This window comes from Etheostoma cragini, chromosome 9 (assembly GCF_013103735.1).
Source record: "Etheostoma cragini isolate CJK2018 chromosome 9, CSU_Ecrag_1.0, whole genome shotgun sequence".
In the NCBI taxonomy this organism is placed as follows: domain Eukaryota; kingdom Metazoa; phylum Chordata; class Actinopteri; order Perciformes; family Percidae; genus Etheostoma; species Etheostoma cragini.
In genome coordinates, this window is record NC_048415.1 from 5,814,319 (window position 1) to 5,835,476 (window position 21,158).

General features: G+C 39.2%; 1 protein-coding gene and 1 long non-coding RNA gene across 2 annotated transcripts in view; one reads left to right on the forward strand and one right to left on the reverse strand.

The window, feature by feature from the left end:
* LOC117951024 overlaps nt 1-7,583 on the reverse strand; it is a 9,173-nt gene extending 1,590 nt beyond the window's left edge. Inside the window, exons 1-2 of the long non-coding RNA XR_004658028.1 lie at nt 7,573-7,583; nt 1,583-1,586 (exon numbers count right to left, since the gene is read on the reverse strand). This is a non-coding gene — a long non-coding RNA (uncharacterized LOC117951024). The remainder of the gene's footprint in view (nt 1-1,582; nt 1,587-7,572) is intronic.
* The window catches only part of LOC117951018 (collagen alpha-1(XXIV) chain), an 87,986-nt gene that overhangs the window by 53,146 nt on the left and 13,682 nt on the right, over nt 1-21,158 (forward strand). The window contains exons 26-44 of the mRNA XM_034882492.1: nt 418-471; nt 2,276-2,329; nt 3,069-3,122; nt 5,934-5,987; nt 6,232-6,276; nt 7,825-7,869; nt 10,101-10,154; nt 11,135-11,188; nt 11,316-11,369; nt 11,599-11,652; nt 13,545-13,598; nt 14,034-14,141; nt 14,890-14,943; nt 15,322-15,429; nt 16,942-16,995; nt 18,220-18,273; nt 18,412-18,468; nt 20,033-20,086; nt 21,038-21,091. Coding sequence (XP_034738383.1) covers nt 418-471; nt 2,276-2,329; nt 3,069-3,122; nt 5,934-5,987; nt 6,232-6,276; nt 7,825-7,869; nt 10,101-10,154; nt 11,135-11,188; nt 11,316-11,369; nt 11,599-11,652; nt 13,545-13,598; nt 14,034-14,141; nt 14,890-14,943; nt 15,322-15,429; nt 16,942-16,995; nt 18,220-18,273; nt 18,412-18,468; nt 20,033-20,086; nt 21,038-21,091 — 1,119 coding nt within the window. The remainder of the gene's footprint in view (nt 1-417; nt 472-2,275; nt 2,330-3,068; nt 3,123-5,933; nt 5,988-6,231; nt 6,277-7,824; nt 7,870-10,100; nt 10,155-11,134; nt 11,189-11,315; nt 11,370-11,598; nt 11,653-13,544; nt 13,599-14,033; nt 14,142-14,889; nt 14,944-15,321; nt 15,430-16,941; nt 16,996-18,219; nt 18,274-18,411; nt 18,469-20,032; nt 20,087-21,037; nt 21,092-21,158) is intronic.

A 21,158-nucleotide genomic window follows, 5' to 3' on the forward strand; every position in this document is an offset into this window, starting at 1 on the left:
TTCTGGTTTAGACTATTCTTTCCAATCCAGAGCCTTAAAGCTATTCTGCTCCCTTGATAGATGTGCAACCAGAACTAGATGTATACTTGAACAGTCATGAATGTTGCAAAGTTCAAAGAGGATTAAAGCATCGCTGACATAAGTGTTAGAGGGGAGACCTAGGCAGCTTTACTGCCCACCAGGAGTTACCTTTGCCTTTAACACACTGTCCCACAAACTTGGTTTCAAAGTAATTGTTCACTTTAACACCCCATTCAACCAGCTGTCAATCTAACCTTCTGTATTGGAGAAGCTCCTCCAGTTTCACTGCTCTTCATTAGGAAACGTGTGAAGCTGTGTTGGGGTTTTCTGTGTTGAGCTTTCAGGTCATAGTTTAATGATCAGCTCTCTTTCTGTCTAACTGTGTTTTTCCCCCAGGGCGACAGAGGACCAGCAGGTCCAACTGGTCCAGTTGGGGAGAAGGGGCCTAGGGTAAGTACAGTCACTCAGGACACGCTGCATAGGTCTGCATCTTGTCTGAGCGTTGGGAAACCCCAAAGACAATCAGACAACCAGAGATAAAATACATTGTAAACTATACAGTAAACTAATGTCTAAGGATGATGAATTAAAAAAACTAAACCACTAAGCAATTTTTGGCTGTAAGCTTTGGCAGACGTTTCATAGCTCACGGAAATGAAAGCAGACTCACTTGGCCGAAAATGGTTCCAGACTACTCAATGTTGTAGGTTTTGTTGATACAAATCTTTGCAAAAGTCTGCCGTGTCAAATCGGTTTTCCCACAGAGAATGCTGACGATAGGGATTTAAAGCAAATTCCAACTTTTTATTTCAGTGACATTTTTGGAACACTCAGTCTAGTCTAGGTGATGAAATCCAGTCATTAGTGATTAGTAAGCACTGTAATTGGATCTGTTGAAATACCTTTTGGTGTTCTCTGTCTGTGGTGTCTCTTTTTCAGTCATAAAAGTCTTAGTTAATCGTCTGTTGCTAGGATGAGACCTGTGATTTGGGGTATCAGTCTGAATAAGAAGCTGGTCAGCATCACTCCCTCCCAGTTTGACAGTAATGAGCTCCAGTGGCAACTGGCAAAAATGTCAACTGCTGGTGTTGTAATTTGGAGTTAAAGATTTTTAATAGCGGTGCAGAAAAAGCACATTTTTCTAAACTTGTTTCAAATGTCAGTGTAAATATGATTGTCTCATTGAAGGTTTCAAAAAACTTTCAGTTTGAAAAAAATAAAGTTTTTTGTGCCCATATGATTTGAGTTATAGTTTCAGTTTAGATTATTTGTGCAGCCTCAGTCCAAAGTCTGAGGCCTATACAGACATGCAGCAAGAATGCTCTGAGAGCAAAATACCGGAATGTTAGTAATTATTTATGACGTCATCATCCACCATGATGTTTCACTGTGGACATCATTGTCATATGCAAATTGGGTAGACATCACCCAACCACATGGTGTCCTTTGCAGCAGTGTTCCCACTGCCTCCTGTACTGTTATATGAGCAAGGCGTGCCTCCCTCACTGTCCTGGGGCCTTGGATTAACTCCTTGTCTGTGCCTTTGGGCCCCAGTCCTGACCTAGCTGGCTGCCAGACTGGCTGGCAGTCTAATTGGCTGGCTGGAAGAGAGGGTGACTAATTTGGTGGCTGGATGAATAGTTAGATGATTAAATCACTGCTAGTGTGTGTCCATGTTTGACTCAAAGAGAGCGACGGAGAGCAATGTGATTTATGTAAGGAGTTACAGTGATTTAGTGTGAACCAGTTTTTGTTAGATGACACCATATTAGCAAAGAGTGGCTGTTTGACTTTGATCACCACACATTACAATGATCATCTCATGAAGTTCTGTTTCTGTTTGAATGGTGATTTACAGGGGTGCACCTTTCCTGGTAAATCTCATCCACTTTAGTCTTTACTGGGTTTTTTCTCTCTAAAAAGAGAATGTGTGTGAGGAGAAGCACAACAACCAGCTGTCTCTTTTTTCCTCTCGGTGGTCTGGAGCACATTCAAAGACAACAAAATATGAAACACAGTCCTAAAGAACAGTTCCAATCCTTTCCAGTTACAGATGTAACCACGTTTTATTGCGCAGTTTTGCAGGGTTACACTCGTCATCGTTAAAATCCTAAGGCGCTAATGCAGCATAGTTCGAATAATGTGTATGATAATGGTAACCACCATTACTACCAATGGAGCTGATGCCATTACACAGTGAAATCATTGCTTGTTTCCCTTTCCGTAATTTTTGTTGTTTCATTTTTGGTGTAAGGGCTATGCAGGGTTGCCAGGAAGTCCAGGGGACATCGGCCTGCAAGGTGCACCTGTAAGTGTCTTACCCTCGTCATGTAACACCAAAAAGTGATTGTTTGCATTGGGATGACCATGTGTATGTATAGTATGTATATGTACAATATATATACAGTGTGTGTGTGAGTGTGTATATATATATATATATATATATATATATATATATATATATATATATATATATTTACTGTGTGTATTCAACTGCATGTATTACGCATATTGGTCTTCCTTTAACTTCCTTTGCCAAAGTTTATGTTTTCTTTTCTTTTGCTCCCTCTGCATTTTGGATCCAGTCATACACACATTAGTACTTAATGGACTGAGACGCTTGGATGTATTGACTCTAGTCTTCTCTTCTCAGTGTCTTGGCTGGATATTATAAACGCCTAAATTACAAGATTAACTTGGGCCATTAAACTGATTTGGAGGAACGTACTCTTGGTTTTTGTAAACATACAATTTAATTTTTTTTTTTGATATATCAGTTTTCCCATAATTTAGTCTAGACCTGTGTTAACAATATGTCTTAACTGGCAGATTGTTAAGTAGTTCTGCTAAGGCCTGCGTAGTGCATTAGGACTAGTGTTTATGTGAGCTATATACGCATTTAAAGAGTTTTGGCCCTTTTAAGTTTGTGTAAATATTCTCACTGTATTTCATAGTGTGTCTAACACCTTGCTAAAGAAAAACTATAAAAACCAGTCCATATTTTGTCACCGCCATCCATCTTTTGTCTGTCTTGTTTTTTCTTACAGGGTCCACAGGGGCAGAGGGGTAGCGCAGGCATCGCTGGGACGAAGGGCAGGAGGGTAAGAGCTGTATTTATGGGGCATTAGATGCACTAGTCCTTTGTCTTTTATGTGAGCTGACTTTAACTCAACAACTCATGAAAACATCAGACCCTTGGTTGTCTGTTTCGTATTACAGTTCAACCTCTACAAACCAAAGGTTAAAGCAATTAGAAGACATGTGTTTGTTCTCCTCAAAGCTTCTTTATAGGTGCATTAATAGCGGTTCCATAAGCCCTGTGAATCTCCTGTTGAAAGACATTATGGTAATGTCACATGGATGTGGTGTGGTAATACTGGTGTGACATCGTGTGGCTGAGAGGAGAATGACACCTTCAAGTGAGAAGGCAAAGATAGTTTAATTATTTCAATCGTGGTCAGTTTTTGATTATATAGTCTATCAGATCAGAATAAACAAAGGAGGTTTCATCTTGGTAAGTTCATCTTAAATTAGATAAAACTCAACTATATCTAATAACTATGTGTTGCCTTTCGAAGCAAAATTTAAAAGTCTTTCTTCAAGAGCAACTTCAAAGGTTTGTCTGTAAATAACAATCCGATGTTTACGTAACTAAATTCACTGGACCTCTGAGGTAAATAATGAATATATGTTTTTTTTGAAAAATCTAAAAACAACTGAACATCCGCCACAAAAACATTATAGGTTAATCATTTTCATAGTTTTTGCCTAACTTTCTGTGATGGAAATACAAATTATTATTTGCCAATGACAGTTATTGAATAATACAATATAATTTTAATCTCTGTAACCGTGTGGTATTAAACCAAGAAATATACTGTTGTTCCTCAACAAAAGCCAAAACACATTGTTGAGAAGTGACGTACATACAACTATGAATATTCAGTTTCAGTGCATTAATATTCATGTAAAGTGATGCTGTCAATGATGCTAAACTAGAACTGTTATCTTGTTTAAGAATATTTTGCACTGACTGTCAACGTGGCGGTTTATTGTTACCAACTTGGTCTAGTGAGGATTTTGTTGACTGCATGTTAGCCATGTATCATCCATGCTAGTCAAAGGTTTCGTATTGTTTTAGAAGGTGTCGGTACGATGTGATAAAGTGCCTAATCCAAAAAATAAAGTGCCTACTACAGATTTAATTTACTTTCCTACACTGATAGTTTGCATGTGCTTCACTTGAGTGCCGGGCTGCGTGGCGTTGCCAAGGCTAAAGCTTTCTTATTTAATGTGAGTCCATTTAAGCTAATGCAAGAAAATGGGAAAAGAACGCTAACAAGCCACTAGAGCAATACCTACAACCACACTACTTCTAACACTCATCAATACTTCACTTCACTTCCTTTATCCTCCGCTCACTTATTTTCTTCCAGTTGAACATTTTGCCAAGCAAAACATATGGTAGCACTTGACATGCCACGACTTGTGTTGTTTACTGTAAGCCATCCAAGTGTCAGTGTGTGGTTGCATTTCCTGGCTTACTGAGGTAAGATACAGTTACCCAAAAATCCTCTGTCATGGACCAGTGGAAATTGTGAAAGCTAATCATTTGAATCAAAGTCACATGTCCCCTTGTAAGCTTTTTTTTTTTTTTAAGATTTTTTTCAACACAGCATTTTTTTTTTTTTGTCAATAAGAGATAAACCTCAGAATGCAACGTTAAAAAGGCAAAATATAACCGCTGCACTGCTTATCAGTCGTTCTCATCATTTTGCCCTCTGAGCTATAAAAGAACAAGTCATGTCTTGGAGCTGAATTATCTGGTGTGCACCTGCCCTAGTTGGTGCACACCTGCACTAGCGCTAAACTTCTTGTTGTTGTGGGAAAAGATGCAGACACTTCCTCCTCTGAATATTAAGTTGCTTCCCTCATATCTAATATGTCTATCTCTGATTCCTCTTCCCTATTTTAATAAACACTCACAGTAAAATGCACCTCACCTGCTCCATAAATGTTCTTGTAGACCAACTGTGTAATACTGTGTTTATATGTGTTGCAAACTGGAGTTGTCTGCAGATACCGAGTACTTATCCGATACCATAAAACATACGTGATACAAACGCAAACAATGAACGCTACAGAACTTTATTTTATCACCCAGTTGGACAATCAATCATAATGAAAAATGAATATTGATAAACTACTTCAAAGTTGATTTTCATCAGGGCTTAATTAGTTTGTATCGGATCGGTGCATAAACTCCAGTACTTAACAGTGCTTACAACATATCTAGTTATTAATTTTGAATAAGCAGTTGTTGTTTAATTATGTTGCAGAATCAGTGAAACACCAACGAGGGTGGACCACAGGTTACAGTAGCATTGGTCACTTGCCAGAAATGATTGCCTGAATGACTTTTAGTCCAAGATTGGAGAGAGAAATGAGCTAAAGGAAGGAACAATGAGAAGGAAAGATAAAGGCGTGTTTGTCTGCCTGTAAGCTTGATGTCTGACGAAAGCCCGAGGTTCAGACATAATAGGAACTGGTAGAGAGAGAGCAATCAAAGGTGGAGACATAAACGACAAGATTGAAACGACAGATTGGCTGAAAGTGGAAAAGTCCTGAAAGAGCGGACAGGAGGGAAACAAATGTGTATTTATAGATTTCTATCTGTCACTCTACCTGTGTGGTGGTGCTACAGTGCTGGGAACCCCCTGGAATGTTTGTGGGTTGTAAAAAACCCTGAGTAGACAAATAATACAGACTAATTACTTTGTTGTTGGTGTTATTTCAGGGTTAACAGTAAATGTCAACTTGTGTTGGATGCTTTCATGGTAAATGTAATATAGTACCTAACATTCTTTGTTGAGGGATGTTCAAAGGTGTGTCTCATGTGTCCTGTTGTATAGGGGCCCCAAGGTCCAGATGGCCCACTGGGAGAACCAGGCCCTGAGGGCGCCAAGGTGAGCATGCATACCACCCTGTGGGAAAAACCATCATGTGCACGTGAAGATGAAAGAGATATAGTACTTTTGTTTGAAATATGTGCATCCTCTTATATATGAGGTACGGGATAAGGAATTATGTGCTCAACTTGGGACACTGCTGTTTGTCAGTATTTGTCAGAGCTTTTGAATTACTTAATTCATTAGTCACTTTTTTTTCTTCTAATACCTTACCAAAATGTGTCAAAACTTTTATCTTCAGGGTGAAAGGGGTGACATTGGAGAAAAAGGAGAGCCAGGATTCATAGTAAGTAGTCTTTAAATGAATATGCCTTTAAAATTGTCTTCTATCTTGTACCAGCTTATGTAAGAAAAGGACAGCAAAAGAGGTAATAACAAGCTATAAAGTTTATACTCAAAGCCTTAAAAATACTGGTAAGGTAAATGCTGAATGAGTGTCATGGTTTAAATGTTTTATGTGTCATACATTTCCGGATGAAGGCTTCAGGGTCTTAAGAAATGAAAAGGTGAATTTATATTTGCTCTCATTCATCCAAAGCCAAGAATAATCACAGTCAGAAAAAAAGGCCTCATCCTGAAGCATCTAGGTTAACACATGCATCCCTTTCGAAGATGCCAATTCACCTCATGGGAAAGACATTAGCGCATAATCGTGGGGTCTCTCTAAAAGCTTGGTAAGCCTTTCAGTCTCTCTAAAAGCTTGTTAAGCCTTTCAGTTTTTATTTTGCCTTTATCCCTGTATCAGGTTATACAAAAAGTTATTATTTATTTGCTGAGAGGAAACCTGAGTTAAATGTAGAGGAGTAGCAGGATAAACACAAATGTTATATTTAACTGATAGCTAGCTTAGTGAACATACAATCCAGATTCAGATTAACCTGTAACGCCTGGTTTTAATACAGACATTTTAAGTGCAATCTCCAATTTCCAAAAGTGTGCAAGTATATTAGCACAGCCATTCTAGGTGTGGCCGTATGTTTTGCTATGTATATGTGATGCCTCCTCAGGTGCTGTTCATTTAGGTTGAATTTAGTTGATAGACAAGGATATTTGTAATTGACGTCCATCGTCCAAATGTATTCAAATTTTTGAGCTAATGACAGTAGGTTCTACAATCTGTAAGATTGTTATGGATTTGCACGCGTAGCAGAGCAATCAATTGCACATGTGTTTCCACAGAACAAGTTAATGTCCGAGCATTTCAAGTGTTTCTGTTGTGCTGAACCACTGGGCGGCTGTGGCTCAGGTGGTAGAGTGGTCGCCTACCAGTCGGAAGGTTGTTGATTTGATCCCTGTCCCTGCAGTCCAATGTCGAAGTTGGTGATTTGGGCAGAAATGAATTCCTCCCAATGCACCATCAGAGTGTAAATGTGTGTGAATGCTTCCCATCTTATGAGGAGGTGGCAACTACAGCAGCCTTGACCACAGTGTATGTTACACTACGGTGCATTGAGTAGGGGCTAAGACTAGAAAAGCTCCAATACAGTCCATATACATTCAAATGCATCTGGCCAGATTAACACCACTCTCATTTTGGTGTCTTGTTGCATTTTGTTTTCGTCTGAGAGAAATTCTCAAATACATGAAATGTAAACAAGAAGGAAGCCAATATATTCATCAGGATAATGATTATTGCTTCTCCCTCTCGAGGACAAGCTGGGAAATGTGTAGAGAGACACATACAACTGGAACATTGAAAAACCCAGCACACACTAAATCACCAACCACCTGACATGGAAGATTAATATGTTGCCAATATATCTCTCAAAATAAAATGAAGCCATTTGGGTTGATTGAAACTGCATGTCATATAATGTTTTTGTTTTTTTTGAAGGGCAAGCCTGGCAGTCCAGGAGAGAGAGGCCCTCCTGGGAAGAGTGTAAGTGATGTTTAACTGAATGCTGACTGCTGGATGTCTCTTTCAGAACTTTAATTATCCTCTTCACTTTAGCAAGTAGCATTATTAGGCCTACCGCAGACAACACAGACTTGTAAAACATTTCCACAGCTTCTTTTCACCTGCAATATATATAATTATTACTTAAAGAGTGTGCACCCATAAAGTCACCCTTAAGGAAGTTAAAATAAGAGACTGAGCTGTGTTTTCAGGCGTATAACACACGTGCGTGTATTCCCCCTTAATTAAACCAGTGTGTGAGGTGCATTTCTACTAACATGAATTTGTAATGACTCACAGTTTTGATGAAAACATACAAACTTGGCTGAATTACCTGCTTCTGTTTTAAGAAATTATAAGCAATACTTCACATGCAATGTGTGTGGAGCAGGAAATTGTACATGATAAAAGCAGGTTTTCTGGTGGACACATTACTATGCAATTATATAATGGCAAAAGTATTTTTAAATTCCCACAAACATATTTTTTGCATCAATTCACTGCAAGCAAAGTTATCTTATGCGCTGACATGTGGGTTGATACCAATTATAGCTAGCTAATAATGGTTGATGATATAAGCCAGCTGAATAATTGGTCAGGCTCCACTTTAAGACTTTAACAATCCCTGAGAAGAAGTTTTGTCTTTTCTGCAGCTAAGAATGAGATGTAGGACACACATTGACTATTGTGTCTGGTTTTAGTGCCACACAATAGACAGACTTTTGGCAGCTTTGAAGGACCATTTTGCTTGAGTCTTGTTTTGTTCTTCTTTTTTACCTTAAAAAAGATGGATGGTAGTTTTTATAGGCTTTTGAACTGTGGATGGATGAAATGACTGATGTTCCACAGATGTTAGAAACATGCAAACAAAAACCTGATCAAAAACAGATTAAAAAGCAGATCCATGTGGGCTGTCTAACAGTCAAATCATGATCATTATATCCACAGATTGTTTCTTAAAGTTTCATCCATTTGTGGCAGGATGATCCCAGGTCAGAGAAAAGCCCTGTCACCCGTTTGCATAATCGGTGTTTGGCTTGTGTTACTGTATTTTAAATTGACAAATGAGATGCTTTCTACTTTCTCTAATCATGTGTTGGCTTAACATTTGACATGTCTTTGTTGTTTGTAATTACTCTTAACAGACACACAAATACGCACAGACTCGTGCAGGCCTGTACTCTGAATCTCAGATATACCCATCTGGACATGCACACATGGTCTCAACAACAAACACATATTTGGGACTAGTTGTGACCTGTCCTTCTAAGCGTATGCTGCTTGATGGGAAATGAAGAACTTCTTCCTCAGATTATCAACCTCACTGCTTTAACAAACAATATGTAGCTGCATCTTTAGCAAATACAGAAGAGGTGTGTGTGGGGGGGGGGGCGGGGGCGCTTTCTGTTGTCCACCTCTGGAGTCATGGCGCCATCTTGTGGCTGATAACATCTCTCCTTAATATATATTATGTATAATTCATTGCCTTTGCTAGGTTCTTTGATTGAAAATCAGTGAGTGAATGTGTCCCAAAACCATTTTGTTACCTGTGATGTCGGAGCCCATTAAATTCAGTGCTGAAAGCAATGTACTACTTAATGCACTTGCCATTGATTGTGGTTGTTATCCTGAAGCACTGTATTATACTGAAGTTCCCGTACATATTTTTGTTTTGCTAAAATCTTCCTCACACAGTGAATAGAACGCAAAGGTTTTTTTTTTGTGTTAATTATTATGAGTTAGTTAACCAATGTGTTCCACAGCCAATGCTTGACTGAATTAATTGCTACCTCATCAGACTTTGAAACATTCATTTCAACGCATGGAACAAGTAGCTATCTCTCCCGAGCAAGAGTAATGGCATCCTCTGTCAATGTTGGACTAAACACTTTTCAACATGTTGGAAATTAGCGTGTCTTGTCTAAACTTGGCAACGCAATGTTTGGACTACAAAGAGATCTGATATCTGACAGGAAAGCCAACCCATTTGCATCACATCAAAGCGTTCCTGTCATGTTTGTAGGCATTTGGCAGCACTGAAATATTAGACACAGCCATCATGTTTGTGGTCGCAATGCTAATGATGATGGTGACAGTAATAATAATGAGAAGGGGACTGTGGTCAAAGCCAAGCTTGCTGCTTATTTTCTGTGATTACATAAATGAATGACAGAAACTAACCGTGACTCATGAGTGTGCATGTGTGTTTCCAGGGTAAACCAGGTATTCCAGGCAGCACTGGGGAGAGGGGACCCCATGGTGAACCAGTAAGTATGCTAATATCTTCTGTTACATTGATGTGGTTGTTTCAGAAAACTACCAATAATCCACAAATTTAAAAAAAACAGACGGGAATCCATAATGAATAATTATTCTTACAAACATGAGGAAGAAGCTGTCATGGTCGGAATTATTACATAAACACTTTAGAGGCTCTCAGGGGCTGTTATAGAGGGGGAAAGGGTGGCCATAGCCCCCATGATGTTGAGCCTCGATCCCCCTGTGGCAAATATTGAATACATTTTTAACTCCACTTGTAACCCCAAAGAGGGGATTTTATTCATGTGCAGTAATAAATAACATATTGTTATAGGTGTATCGTTAGTCTTTTGTAGAACCAAATCTATGGAGAGTTGGTGGTGTGTAACACTTGTGCTTAATATATTTGGTACCCCTAAATTTGCATGGGGCCCCAGCCTGGCCCCTCCATTTGAAATGGTCGGAAACTGCCACAGGAAGCTCTGATGTTGCTTATTACGAGAAATTGAGAAGGAGTTATTTAGATTTGTCTATGTTTATTGCTTTCACTCTCTGTGTCCCTGACACCTTTCAGCACCCTACCTTGTGCTTCTTGGATTAGTCTTAGTCAAGTTCTTGATTTTTTTATTTTTTTCTTCCTGGAAATTAGCCGACCCCTCAGGGACGTCAAGAATGTCAAACAATCAGAAACAAATATTTATTAGGATAGGAGGTTCCAATAAAACTAGAGGCTCGGTTTGTGTTATGGGTCTCATCTTGCTTTTGGCTGGTCTTCAGTTTTACTTCAGGCATTCTCAGTTCTCCACTTTCCCTACTCTAGAGACCTAAACATTCAACTCTACGTATTTGTATTGCCATTATGTGCGAGAGTCGTATATTGTGTTGCACGGATGTTTTATTTTTCCTATTTACTGTATCCAGCAATTATATTATTGTATCATTAAGCTAGTGTCCTTAAGGCCTCTTATGATGATTACTTTTCTTGCAGGGATCCAAAGGACCTTCTGGAGAGGCTGGACCTGATGGAGAGCAAGGACCTGAAGTACATTACGTTAAATTACATTATTTATCAATTCATTATTAGGTGTTTGGGTTTTTTATAGTTGACATGCATGTGCAAACAGTGCAAATTGAACATAACTAATGACCTTTGTTCCTTATACTTGCAGGGTGGGCCTGGTGCAGAGGGGGAACCGGGTGCCATTGGAGAACAGGGGTCAAAGGTCAGTGCTTCAGTCCCTTTCACCCTCCAGCAATATAAATAGCCGTAAACTTGCTCCGTCAGTTTGTACTTGACATAACTGTAGCCTTGGAGGAAACAACAGCTGATTGTCAAGTCTAACACTTCCTCAGATCCAAGTGTCAGTGGTTGGTCTACGTCTGGCACTGTGTATGCATATATGAGTGTTTTGGCCTCCAGACAGCCCCATGTTGTGTTTTGCGTCCTTGCAGGGTGATGTTGGGCCTCCAGGAGCTGAAGGGGAGCAGGGACAGGAGGGAATGAGAGTGAGTAACTGCAAACAACCCTACTAATCCCTTCCTTCCTTGTGTTTGGGAACATCTAACCCGGTTGTATATTTACTCCCCCTCTTTCTGATGAGGATGACTAATCCCCCGGCCCAAAGAAAGCAGAGCGATGGAATTGTTTTGTCTGATGGACTATTTAAATAGCACTTGGACTGCTTGAGTCTCCTCTTACTGTTTCATCCACAGAATTTGATTCAACATTTTTCTAACAAGGTTGCTGAAATATCAAACCCCAGTGCTTTTTGACCTATTTCAATTAAATGGATGAAGGAAGATTAACGAATTAGGTGTCTGCGACTCTGTCCATTCTGCCTTGAATTCTCTCATCTTGCCTAACTACCTGCACTTGGACCAAAGATATCTGACATCCTACGTGATATTTGTCAAACACTCCCCACAATACAAATGTACAGGGTACTTGTTTATTTAGTCACTGATTACAATTACTGTACATCATAGTTTCTTTTGTTTTATTGCAAGCATGATTTAGATGCTTACGCTATTCTTTCCATTGGCAAAAGAACTAAGTTGTCCCCACAAACTTGACATGTTAAATCAAATCTTAGCAGAATCAAAATATCATCATTCATAAGTGGTCATTTGGCTACTCTAGTCAAAATTTAGAATTCTTCTGTTCATTACAAGAGATGTTCCATCACCAATACTGGAGTTTATGCACCGATCCGATACCATCTAATTAAACCTTGAAGACAATCTACTTTAAAGTAGTTAATTTGTTACTTTTCCATTATGACTTACTGTCAAACTGGATAATAAATTAAAGTTCTAAAGCGTTCATTGTTTGCGTTCGTTTCACAAAAAGTTTAAGCTGAGCCAGGAAGTACAACAAAGATGTATATCACATCCATACTGGGATAGTAGTAGTATACAGCTGTTAAAACATAATAAAATATATGACACACTGGTATCAGATCAGTACTCGATATTGGCCAATACGCAAGTTCTGGTATTAGAATCGGTATCGGGAAGCAAAAAATTGTATCAGGCAATTTTTTGCTCTTGCTGTACCCCTTTTAATGATCTCCTGACAGTAAGAAAACAACTTAACATCCCCTTAAATTCTTGTTTTTGCTGACCTCCAGTGGTTTCCCTTCTCAGCTTGATGCAGTGATGATCTTCAGTGACATCACTGCCCGGTGTGTTCACAGATGCAACGCTGCACCCTTCTGACCCCACCCAACTACACCCATCAGTGATGTTGTCGGTGGTCAGAGGTGAAACTGCCTTCAAACTTTTAACCAGAGAGGGCAGCGAAAGACTGCTTTTCAGTCTGGTGATGGTAGTCTATATCCTTGACGTTCCACTTCTGCGATTGCTCCGGTGCTGCAGGAAATTTCGCGGGATGCATATATTTTTGCCGATGTATGATTCCTTTGGTTTTATTTGTGTTGGAATTTTAAACCCCGGTAAATTCATGAGTGCCATGGATAAACTGCTAGTCAGATCTCAGCATTGTGAATTGAGACAGCTAGCTAGACTATCTCACACGACGATTCTGTAGCTGCTCCGAGCGGAGATATGCACTGCCAATGACGATTGTGATTGGTTTAAAGAAATGCCAATAAACCAGCTGGACTGATCTTGGACATTGTGCATGTTCTCTTTAATCAGTTGATTTACACAAATTATGAAATGTTTTAATGTACCTTTAGTGATATCTAGCCGTGCAGATAGTTTAACTTTAATGAACCCAGGATAGGAGATGCTAACATCAGCAGCAGCTACAGCTCCTTCCAGAAACAGTGGCCCTGTTACTTAAGTTGCTCCATACATAGAATCTGCCGTAACGAAGTAAATGACAATGTCACGGTTCTCACACGTCTCTTTGTTTTAAATGGTGACGTGTTTAGGGTCCCCCTGGTCCCCCTGGTGAAGACGGCCCTCAAGGAAAAGATGGAGCCAAGGTAAACAAGACAAAATTTAAACACGTAGCCAAAATGAGATATGGATTTGTTTCTAGCAGGCCTCTCCATATGACAACAATGATATATGACATTAATAATAGGGACTATTAAGTGGACTATGCTCTTTTTAGGTCTTCAAAGAAAATAGTTCAGAATTTCAAAAAGTTAATCCAAGTCATATACTGGCCATCACACCACAATACACTTATCAACTCAATTTTGAACTAGATTTGAATGAGATAGAAATATACTGTATATAATAAAGGAAATGAAAACAAAAACATTCCTCTAAAGTAATTTGTCAGCTTTTGAACACCATGGATTGTCTGACCTAATGACTACTCTCTGTTGGCAATCTGAAAATTACTGAATTAAAACAGAACTGTCTTTCCCCGGTTGTGTGCCTCTCATTCTCTGTGTCTGTCATGCTTTCAGGGTGAGCCTGGTGAGCGTGGGCCCATCGGAGAGCCAGGGGACAAAGGAATAGAAGGAGACCCTGGGCTCATAGGACCACCCGGAGAGCCTGGGAAACAGGGTTTTCGTGTAAGTTTATATTATGTTTCTAAACAGCCAGATGCAACAATTTTAATAAAACAACTTAGGGGGGTTGTAGTCTAAAAGTTGCGGTAGATTAGTTTGTTCCAGAAGTGGTTCCTCTGGTTTTCCACTGTGTTTATTTATTTGAGACAAGAGAGTGATGGATCATAAGTATACAGCAAATGATAAGACATGACTGACATGGCAACATGAATTGCACACTTAGGATTTTGAATGCAACATGCAACTGACAGAGCAGATACAAAACTGCTCTTAACCAAATAATGTCTTTGTATCCCAGTAGGGGTCAGCCTTCTCTTCTACAAAGCCCTTTTTTTACACTGGGGCAGTACAATTTTATACTTTATAGATTTTGAATGGTTAGTCCTGCATGATGGATGTCAGTCAAGGTTTTTTCTTAGTGCTTGTTTGTTTTGAGATATAGATCCAGATCTATCTATAGGTGTTTGGGGGCAGAAGGGTCACAGGTGTCAGGAAGGAAGGCAGCTTCAGGTCATACATTCTAAGCTGTGTGAGAACGTTTTACAAAAACTCCACAGTCCAGTTCCCAAAAATGTGAGCTGACATGTCCGGTTTTAAACAGCATTGTGGACTAAAGATAATACTTGGGGAGAAAAATGCTATAGTTTCCGAAATCATGTGCTGTAGTTACTGTATCAAAGTATCAATGCCTCTGATTATAGAATATATTTGTAATTTCTATGGAAATCACTGAATGGATCTCCTGCTACAGGGGCCGGAAGGAAAACTAGGGGCCCCAGGGAACAGAGGACGACACGGAAAGAAGGTAAGGACCTTGTTCACCACCACATTTCCTCTAAAGTATGTTTTCCCCTGCAATGGAACAGCAGAAAGCAAGAGGACACAGTCCAATGCCCTTTGGCGTTCACTTGGTTCCAGAGAACTACTGAGCTATCGAATGTAAAGTTGACAGGAGTTCAGAGGACGTTAGTCAACTTAAGAAGTAAACAAGTGACTGCAGCCAGCAATAAAGACAAAATTTCCTTTTGAGCTAGCATGGATTTGTTATCTTGCTGAACAGCGATTCAGACAAAATGTATGGCTTCTTACTGTCAAAAGAGGTTGAATGCCGAAAACAATCCATACTGGCTTTTTGTCATTATTGCAGTTTGTTGTCATCCAATGACATTCTGTCTCTTTCCAGGGAGAGAGAGGTCCTCCAGGTCTTGTTGGTGAGATCGGCGCACGAGGGGACATCGGACAGCCTGGCGAGCCGGGTCTGAAAGGTGCCAGGGGAACTCGAGGCACACCTGTTAGTTCCCATTCTTCCGCTCACTTAATCCTGTCTCAGAATCAGACTGAAACTTATGTACAGAGATTTGTGATATTAGTCCAAATAAAGTCACATTTAGTCATCATCTTTTGCAGTCAATGTATTGTGAACAGGGTTTTAAATGAACTTTTTTAATTACCAGCCAACATGGCTTGTACATTTTTAAAGTCACCAGCCAATCAGTTATTTTTCACTAGCCAAATGTTTTACTATTTCAAACTAATTTGAATAACTTTACTATTTAATTTAATCCATAATGCACACTAGGCAAGTAACTGACGGTTGTAAGACACATCACGACATAGTGTTCATGAGATATGGATTAGTACAACAAGCTGTGTTGCCAGATGAAGATTACGTTTCCAAGCCAAACACAGAAAAACGCTCAAATTTATTGGCGCAAAACAGATCAATCTGGCACATTCAAACTAGTCTATATCCACGACGTTCCAGGATGGTCTTTAGGGAAATGTCAGAAATGGTCCTTTTCTCAGCCGACTGGAGGGGCGTGTTTGATTGACAGCAACTGGCAGGCTGCCAGAAGAGAAGGGAACACGAGACAAAGTAAACTAACTTGGCTGTAGCTACATGTAATGGTCTGACAGCTAGTTGTAAGTGTATAAAGAGTAAGGACCACACCAACATCTTACTGGACTGAAGTGACATGCAGGTGCATTTACATGCTAGTTAATGTGGTAGCTGAGCAACTATCTTTCTAACTGCAAACTCGCATTAGCAGTGCAGTTTTTTCAGTATGCCAATGTTCAGAAGATTGTGTCTTTGTGTGACTTTTGCACAGAGAAACTCAGGTGCAGATAATTACCTCTTCTGGAGAGTCAATCATGTTTTTTTCAATCATGTCCTCCTTGGCTACTAGCAACTGCCTGGAGGTGGTGCGAGATCACAAAAGGTTTGTATCATGTGGACGTGCCAACAGTTTTGTCGTTATTACTTAGAATTCCTCATGGGGGAACTACGCACTGGCTTTAAGAAGGAGATTTCTTGCAGGGGTATTGTTTAAAGTCTGTGGCACTTTGTGTATCAGGCAACCATTGAATTAATATAAATCTAGGCGGCACCATCATAAAAAAAAAATATATGGTATACGCATTTCTTTTTTTTCTTAAAGGAGAACAAGTGATTTACAGAGGACGTAAATGAAAAGTGTAGGGAATAGTGAAAATGTGAATGATGGAATGAAGATAATCAGGTACTGCTGGAGGTCACGTTAATCAGGGACTGCTGCATGTTGTTTTCTCTCATGTAGTTTAAACTAGTAAAGTAGTTCATATTTTAATATTATGATTTATGTAAAAATAACAATGTAGTTACTGGTAACTTAAAACTTAGTGGCGTAAAAACAAGTAAAATACTTATTATTAAATTGTTATGTAAGTGTATGTAGGTTATATTTAGCTAAAAAAGCTAAATAAACATGACTAGAACTGATTCACCGTCTTATTTTGTGTGCATTTTCTGCATTGCTTCCAGGGTCAGCCTGGAGTCATGGGGATAGAAGGGCAACCAGGACTGGCAGGATACACAGTGAGTATCCCCTTTCTGTTGTTTTATGAGATCCTTTTGCCAATGTACACATAGATACAGTAAAGTTCTACGGTATAGTTTAGAAAACCCTGACTGGTCTGGAGTTTTAGCTTAGCACATCCCACCTTGCTTACATTCTTTGGTGGCCTATCTTACATCAAAGTACTATTAACTTATCAAGATAACGTTTTGTAGAAAATCCAGGAAATAAAAAGCCATTTGAGGTGTATCCATCAAACTTAATCCTGCTTCAAAGAACTTTATACATGCTTCAGATACAGATCTCAACTCAACATAGCTGTTTTAAGTCAAGCCTACTCACCTACCCTACTAGCCTTGTGCCATATGCGTAGCATTTGCTGGAGATACCCTGGGTTTGAGTCTTGTGGAGGACACATCATCATTTTCCATGACTCATTACTGTTAATTATCAGAAATACAAGGGAAATAAATACACAAAGAACCACCAAAGATAAGAGGTGGAATTGAACATGGGGAAGTCTACATGCTAATTCTTTGCAGCAACTCTACAAATCTGGTCTGTAGCTATGTTTTGAACATGCAATTAATTTATCTATGTATAAGACAATTATATAGTATGCAGTAGGTCTCCAATTCTCCTTTTCTAACCTTGCTTTCCCTATGAATGTAGCATTACTTTTTAAGTATCCTACTTGTATGCTGGATGCCATTTGGCAGTACTTTTAATGCATTGATCCTAAGACACATTTTAGTCATTAAGTACTGTTTATCATACTCATACTCATCATCAACAGCTGTGTAACTGTTGTAAGTGCAGCCCCGCAAATAATCACTTGAGATAATTCTTGGAGGTGGAATTGATCATGGTAAAGTCTAAAAGCTGATTTTTCCAGGCAACTCCACAGCCTGGTCAATGCCAACGTCGGTGGGCTTAGGTTGCATAACTTGAACAGGCACCTCAAGTTTTTTTTTTTGCTTTGATGAATGTGTATAGGTGTGTACTGCATGAGACTCGGTCACTTCACTCAGGTTGCCGAGTGATTTCTGAGTCTGTGCCATAAATCCCAATCCTTGTGAAGTGAAAGAATGTAAAAGCTTCTCTACAAAGACTTGTGTTTATATTAAACAGTTCTGATTAATATGCTGACAGCTAAACTCATGTTTCTCCTTGAAACATGCTGTAGCCAGTAGAAGTATGGCGGCTTCGTTCGGCTACAATAATGCGCTTTCTTTTCTTTTTAGGGTCACCCTGGCAAGCCTGGGCCCATCGGACCACCAGGACCTAAAGGTGAAAAGGTAATAGGATGCCTGAACTAGTGTTTAAAAATGAATTATTTCAGTGTTTTAATTTTTAATGTATTTCAATGGACTGCTGGATTGCAAAGGTTTATGTCTGCAAGTGTGATTGTGTGTGCAATGTTTTCTACATTCCAGGGTTATCCAGGCGAGGACAATAAGACCCCAGGACTGCCAGGGCCCTTAGGTGAACCAGTAGGTCTTGCTTTCCTTTAAACTCTCCTTTCTGATCCCTAACACTTCTTGCTTCGTTTAGTCCAAGCCATTGAAATACCGGATTGACACTGGAAGGAAAAGTTAATCCCGATCAGCTCCTGATTTTAGCACCAAGTACACACATTTTGTATCCCACCAGATTGACAATAATGTATCAGTCTTTCTGTTCTTAAATCTGTCATGCATATGGACCCCTGATTATCAACCTGTGTGGCTAATATCTTGACTGTTCATTGCAGGCTGCAGGAGTATTAACAAGCTAAATCTGTTAGGCAAGGAGGTTTTACACTTCAGGGTAAAGCTTAAGCTTAGCTTTGTTTGTTTTTCTTGTATTCTGTCATAATGAAAATATAGGTCTCATCACAATGAGCACAACTGTTCCATTGTTAAAACTAAAACAGGCTTCCTTACTGTGCATTTATACAAAACATATGTCTCTGACCAGGGAGAGAGTTACAGTGAGGGCCGTTACTCACCCAAGTTACCTCAAGGATTCTGCGTCCAAGATAACAAAGTCATTCTTAGACTAATATCAAAAGAGGATCAGGATTTATCGAAGAGTCTTAGCAGCTTGGGAAAGCTCACAGTCAGTGGTGGAATGTAACTAAGTACATTTACTCAAGTACTGTACTTACGTACAAATGAATGTACTTATACTTTACATGAGTATATTCTTTTCATGTCATGTTCTAGTTCTTCTCTGCGACATTTCAGAGTGAAATTTTACTTTTTATACTTACTTTAATACTTTTTACCCCACTACAAGAATCTTACAGCTTCATTACTAGTTACTTTACAAACTAAGACAAACACATATAGTTTATAAAATACATTGTTTTATTATAAATTAAACTACCCCACCATATATACTACTAAAATTCCAATTAAACATTTAGTTGATTGACAAACTGTTTTACTTACTTTTACTTTTAATTCTTTAAACACATTTTTCTGATGTTACTTACATACTTTTACTTAAGTAACATTTCCAATGCAGGACTTGTAACAGAGCATTTTTCCAGCGTGGTATTAGTACTTTTACTTAATGAAGGATCTAAGTACTTCTTCCACCAATGCTCACAGTTATATACTACCATGACTTGTTGAGACACAAATAGTGAGACACACTTTGAGACACATTTCTCAGCTCTGGACCTGACCACAAAGGTAGGCCTACTTTAACAATCATGGTTACTGGAAGTTGACACAGGTATAGATAGCAGCCTACCATATGAGTGGTATTGGATTATCAAGTTGGCAGAGTATCCCTGTACGTAGCATGAGCAATACAATGGTAGCCTGTGTCTTGCTGCAGCCCCTGACCGAGATTGGCTGAAAGTAGGGTTCAATGTGAAATTACGCCTTCCCCCATTTGATTCCAGGATAGATCCAGACTCATAGGTCACATCTATTCAATATGTTGTGTGTTGGCCTTAGAAATGTCTTCACGTAGCTGCCCAGCTCAATTGGAGCTTTGTGGGCATAAACAAAGGCATGCATGTACATTCTGTGTGTTCATGTGTGTGCATCTGTGTCTACACAGGGCCCCCCGGGAGAACGAGGAGAGCGTGGAGAGCCAGGGGATGAAGGATATAAGGTAGACCAAACTATTAAATCATCATCAGACATATCACACTCTCTGTGCTTGTCTACTTGATTGTTGTTTGTACTCTTTCGGTGCTCCAATGAACACTGCTCTGCTTCGGTACTGTAAGGGCAGACCACACATGTGGGAGAGGATTACCACATTCCCAGCAATAGGGCGGTGGAAATCTGGTGTTTTTGTCACTTTTTGCCTCTCAGTCCCAGGCTTCTTTTCTCTCAAAAAACGTAAACACACTGTTGGTTGGTTTATATTAAGCTGTGAATAGATCTACAAATGTGGTCCGTAGCGACAACATTTTGAACAGCCAAATGCTGTACAAAAGCTATTAGATTTAGCTGATAACATTACACTGTTTTGATGTTTTATCATGTATCTTCTAATCCTAATTTTAATTATAAGAAGATTATTATATAAATGTATAAGAAAATTACCTAGCATGCAGTAGGCCTCCAATCCTCCTTTTCAAATCTTGCATGAATTCACCTTAATATATACGTTGAGTGACGTTTAAAGTATCCAACTTTATTAATGCATTGTTCCTACACACATTTAAGTCATTAAGTACTGTTTCGTACTAATTCGTACGAGTGGGTAACAGTTGTGTAACTGTTTTAAGTGCATGCCCGCAAAGAATCACTCAAGATAATCCTTGACCCCTTTCCACTCATTTCATAGTCATAAAAACTAAGCTAGTTTGGCAGTTGTGTCATAATTCCCCAGATTTCAACAGAATACCCCCAATGGGTCAGTTTTCATTGTAATTCATTTAAGGGCTGACTGTATTGATGCTGTTTAGTAAGAGCCACCTGTCATAATAGTATAAATTCATTAAAACAAGGCTTAGAAGATATTGTATATAGTTTTGATGCTGTGTCATTGGGCTGATTGTATTTGCTGTATGCGGAAATAGTACTCTAATACTCTATAATGAAATATTTTCAGGGCCATGTTGGTACCATTGGATCTCGTGGAGCTGTTGGACCGCCAGGCCCACCGGTAAGTCAATAAATGTCTGTAGTACAGTAAATACAGGTATATAGTAATAGTACTATATATATATATA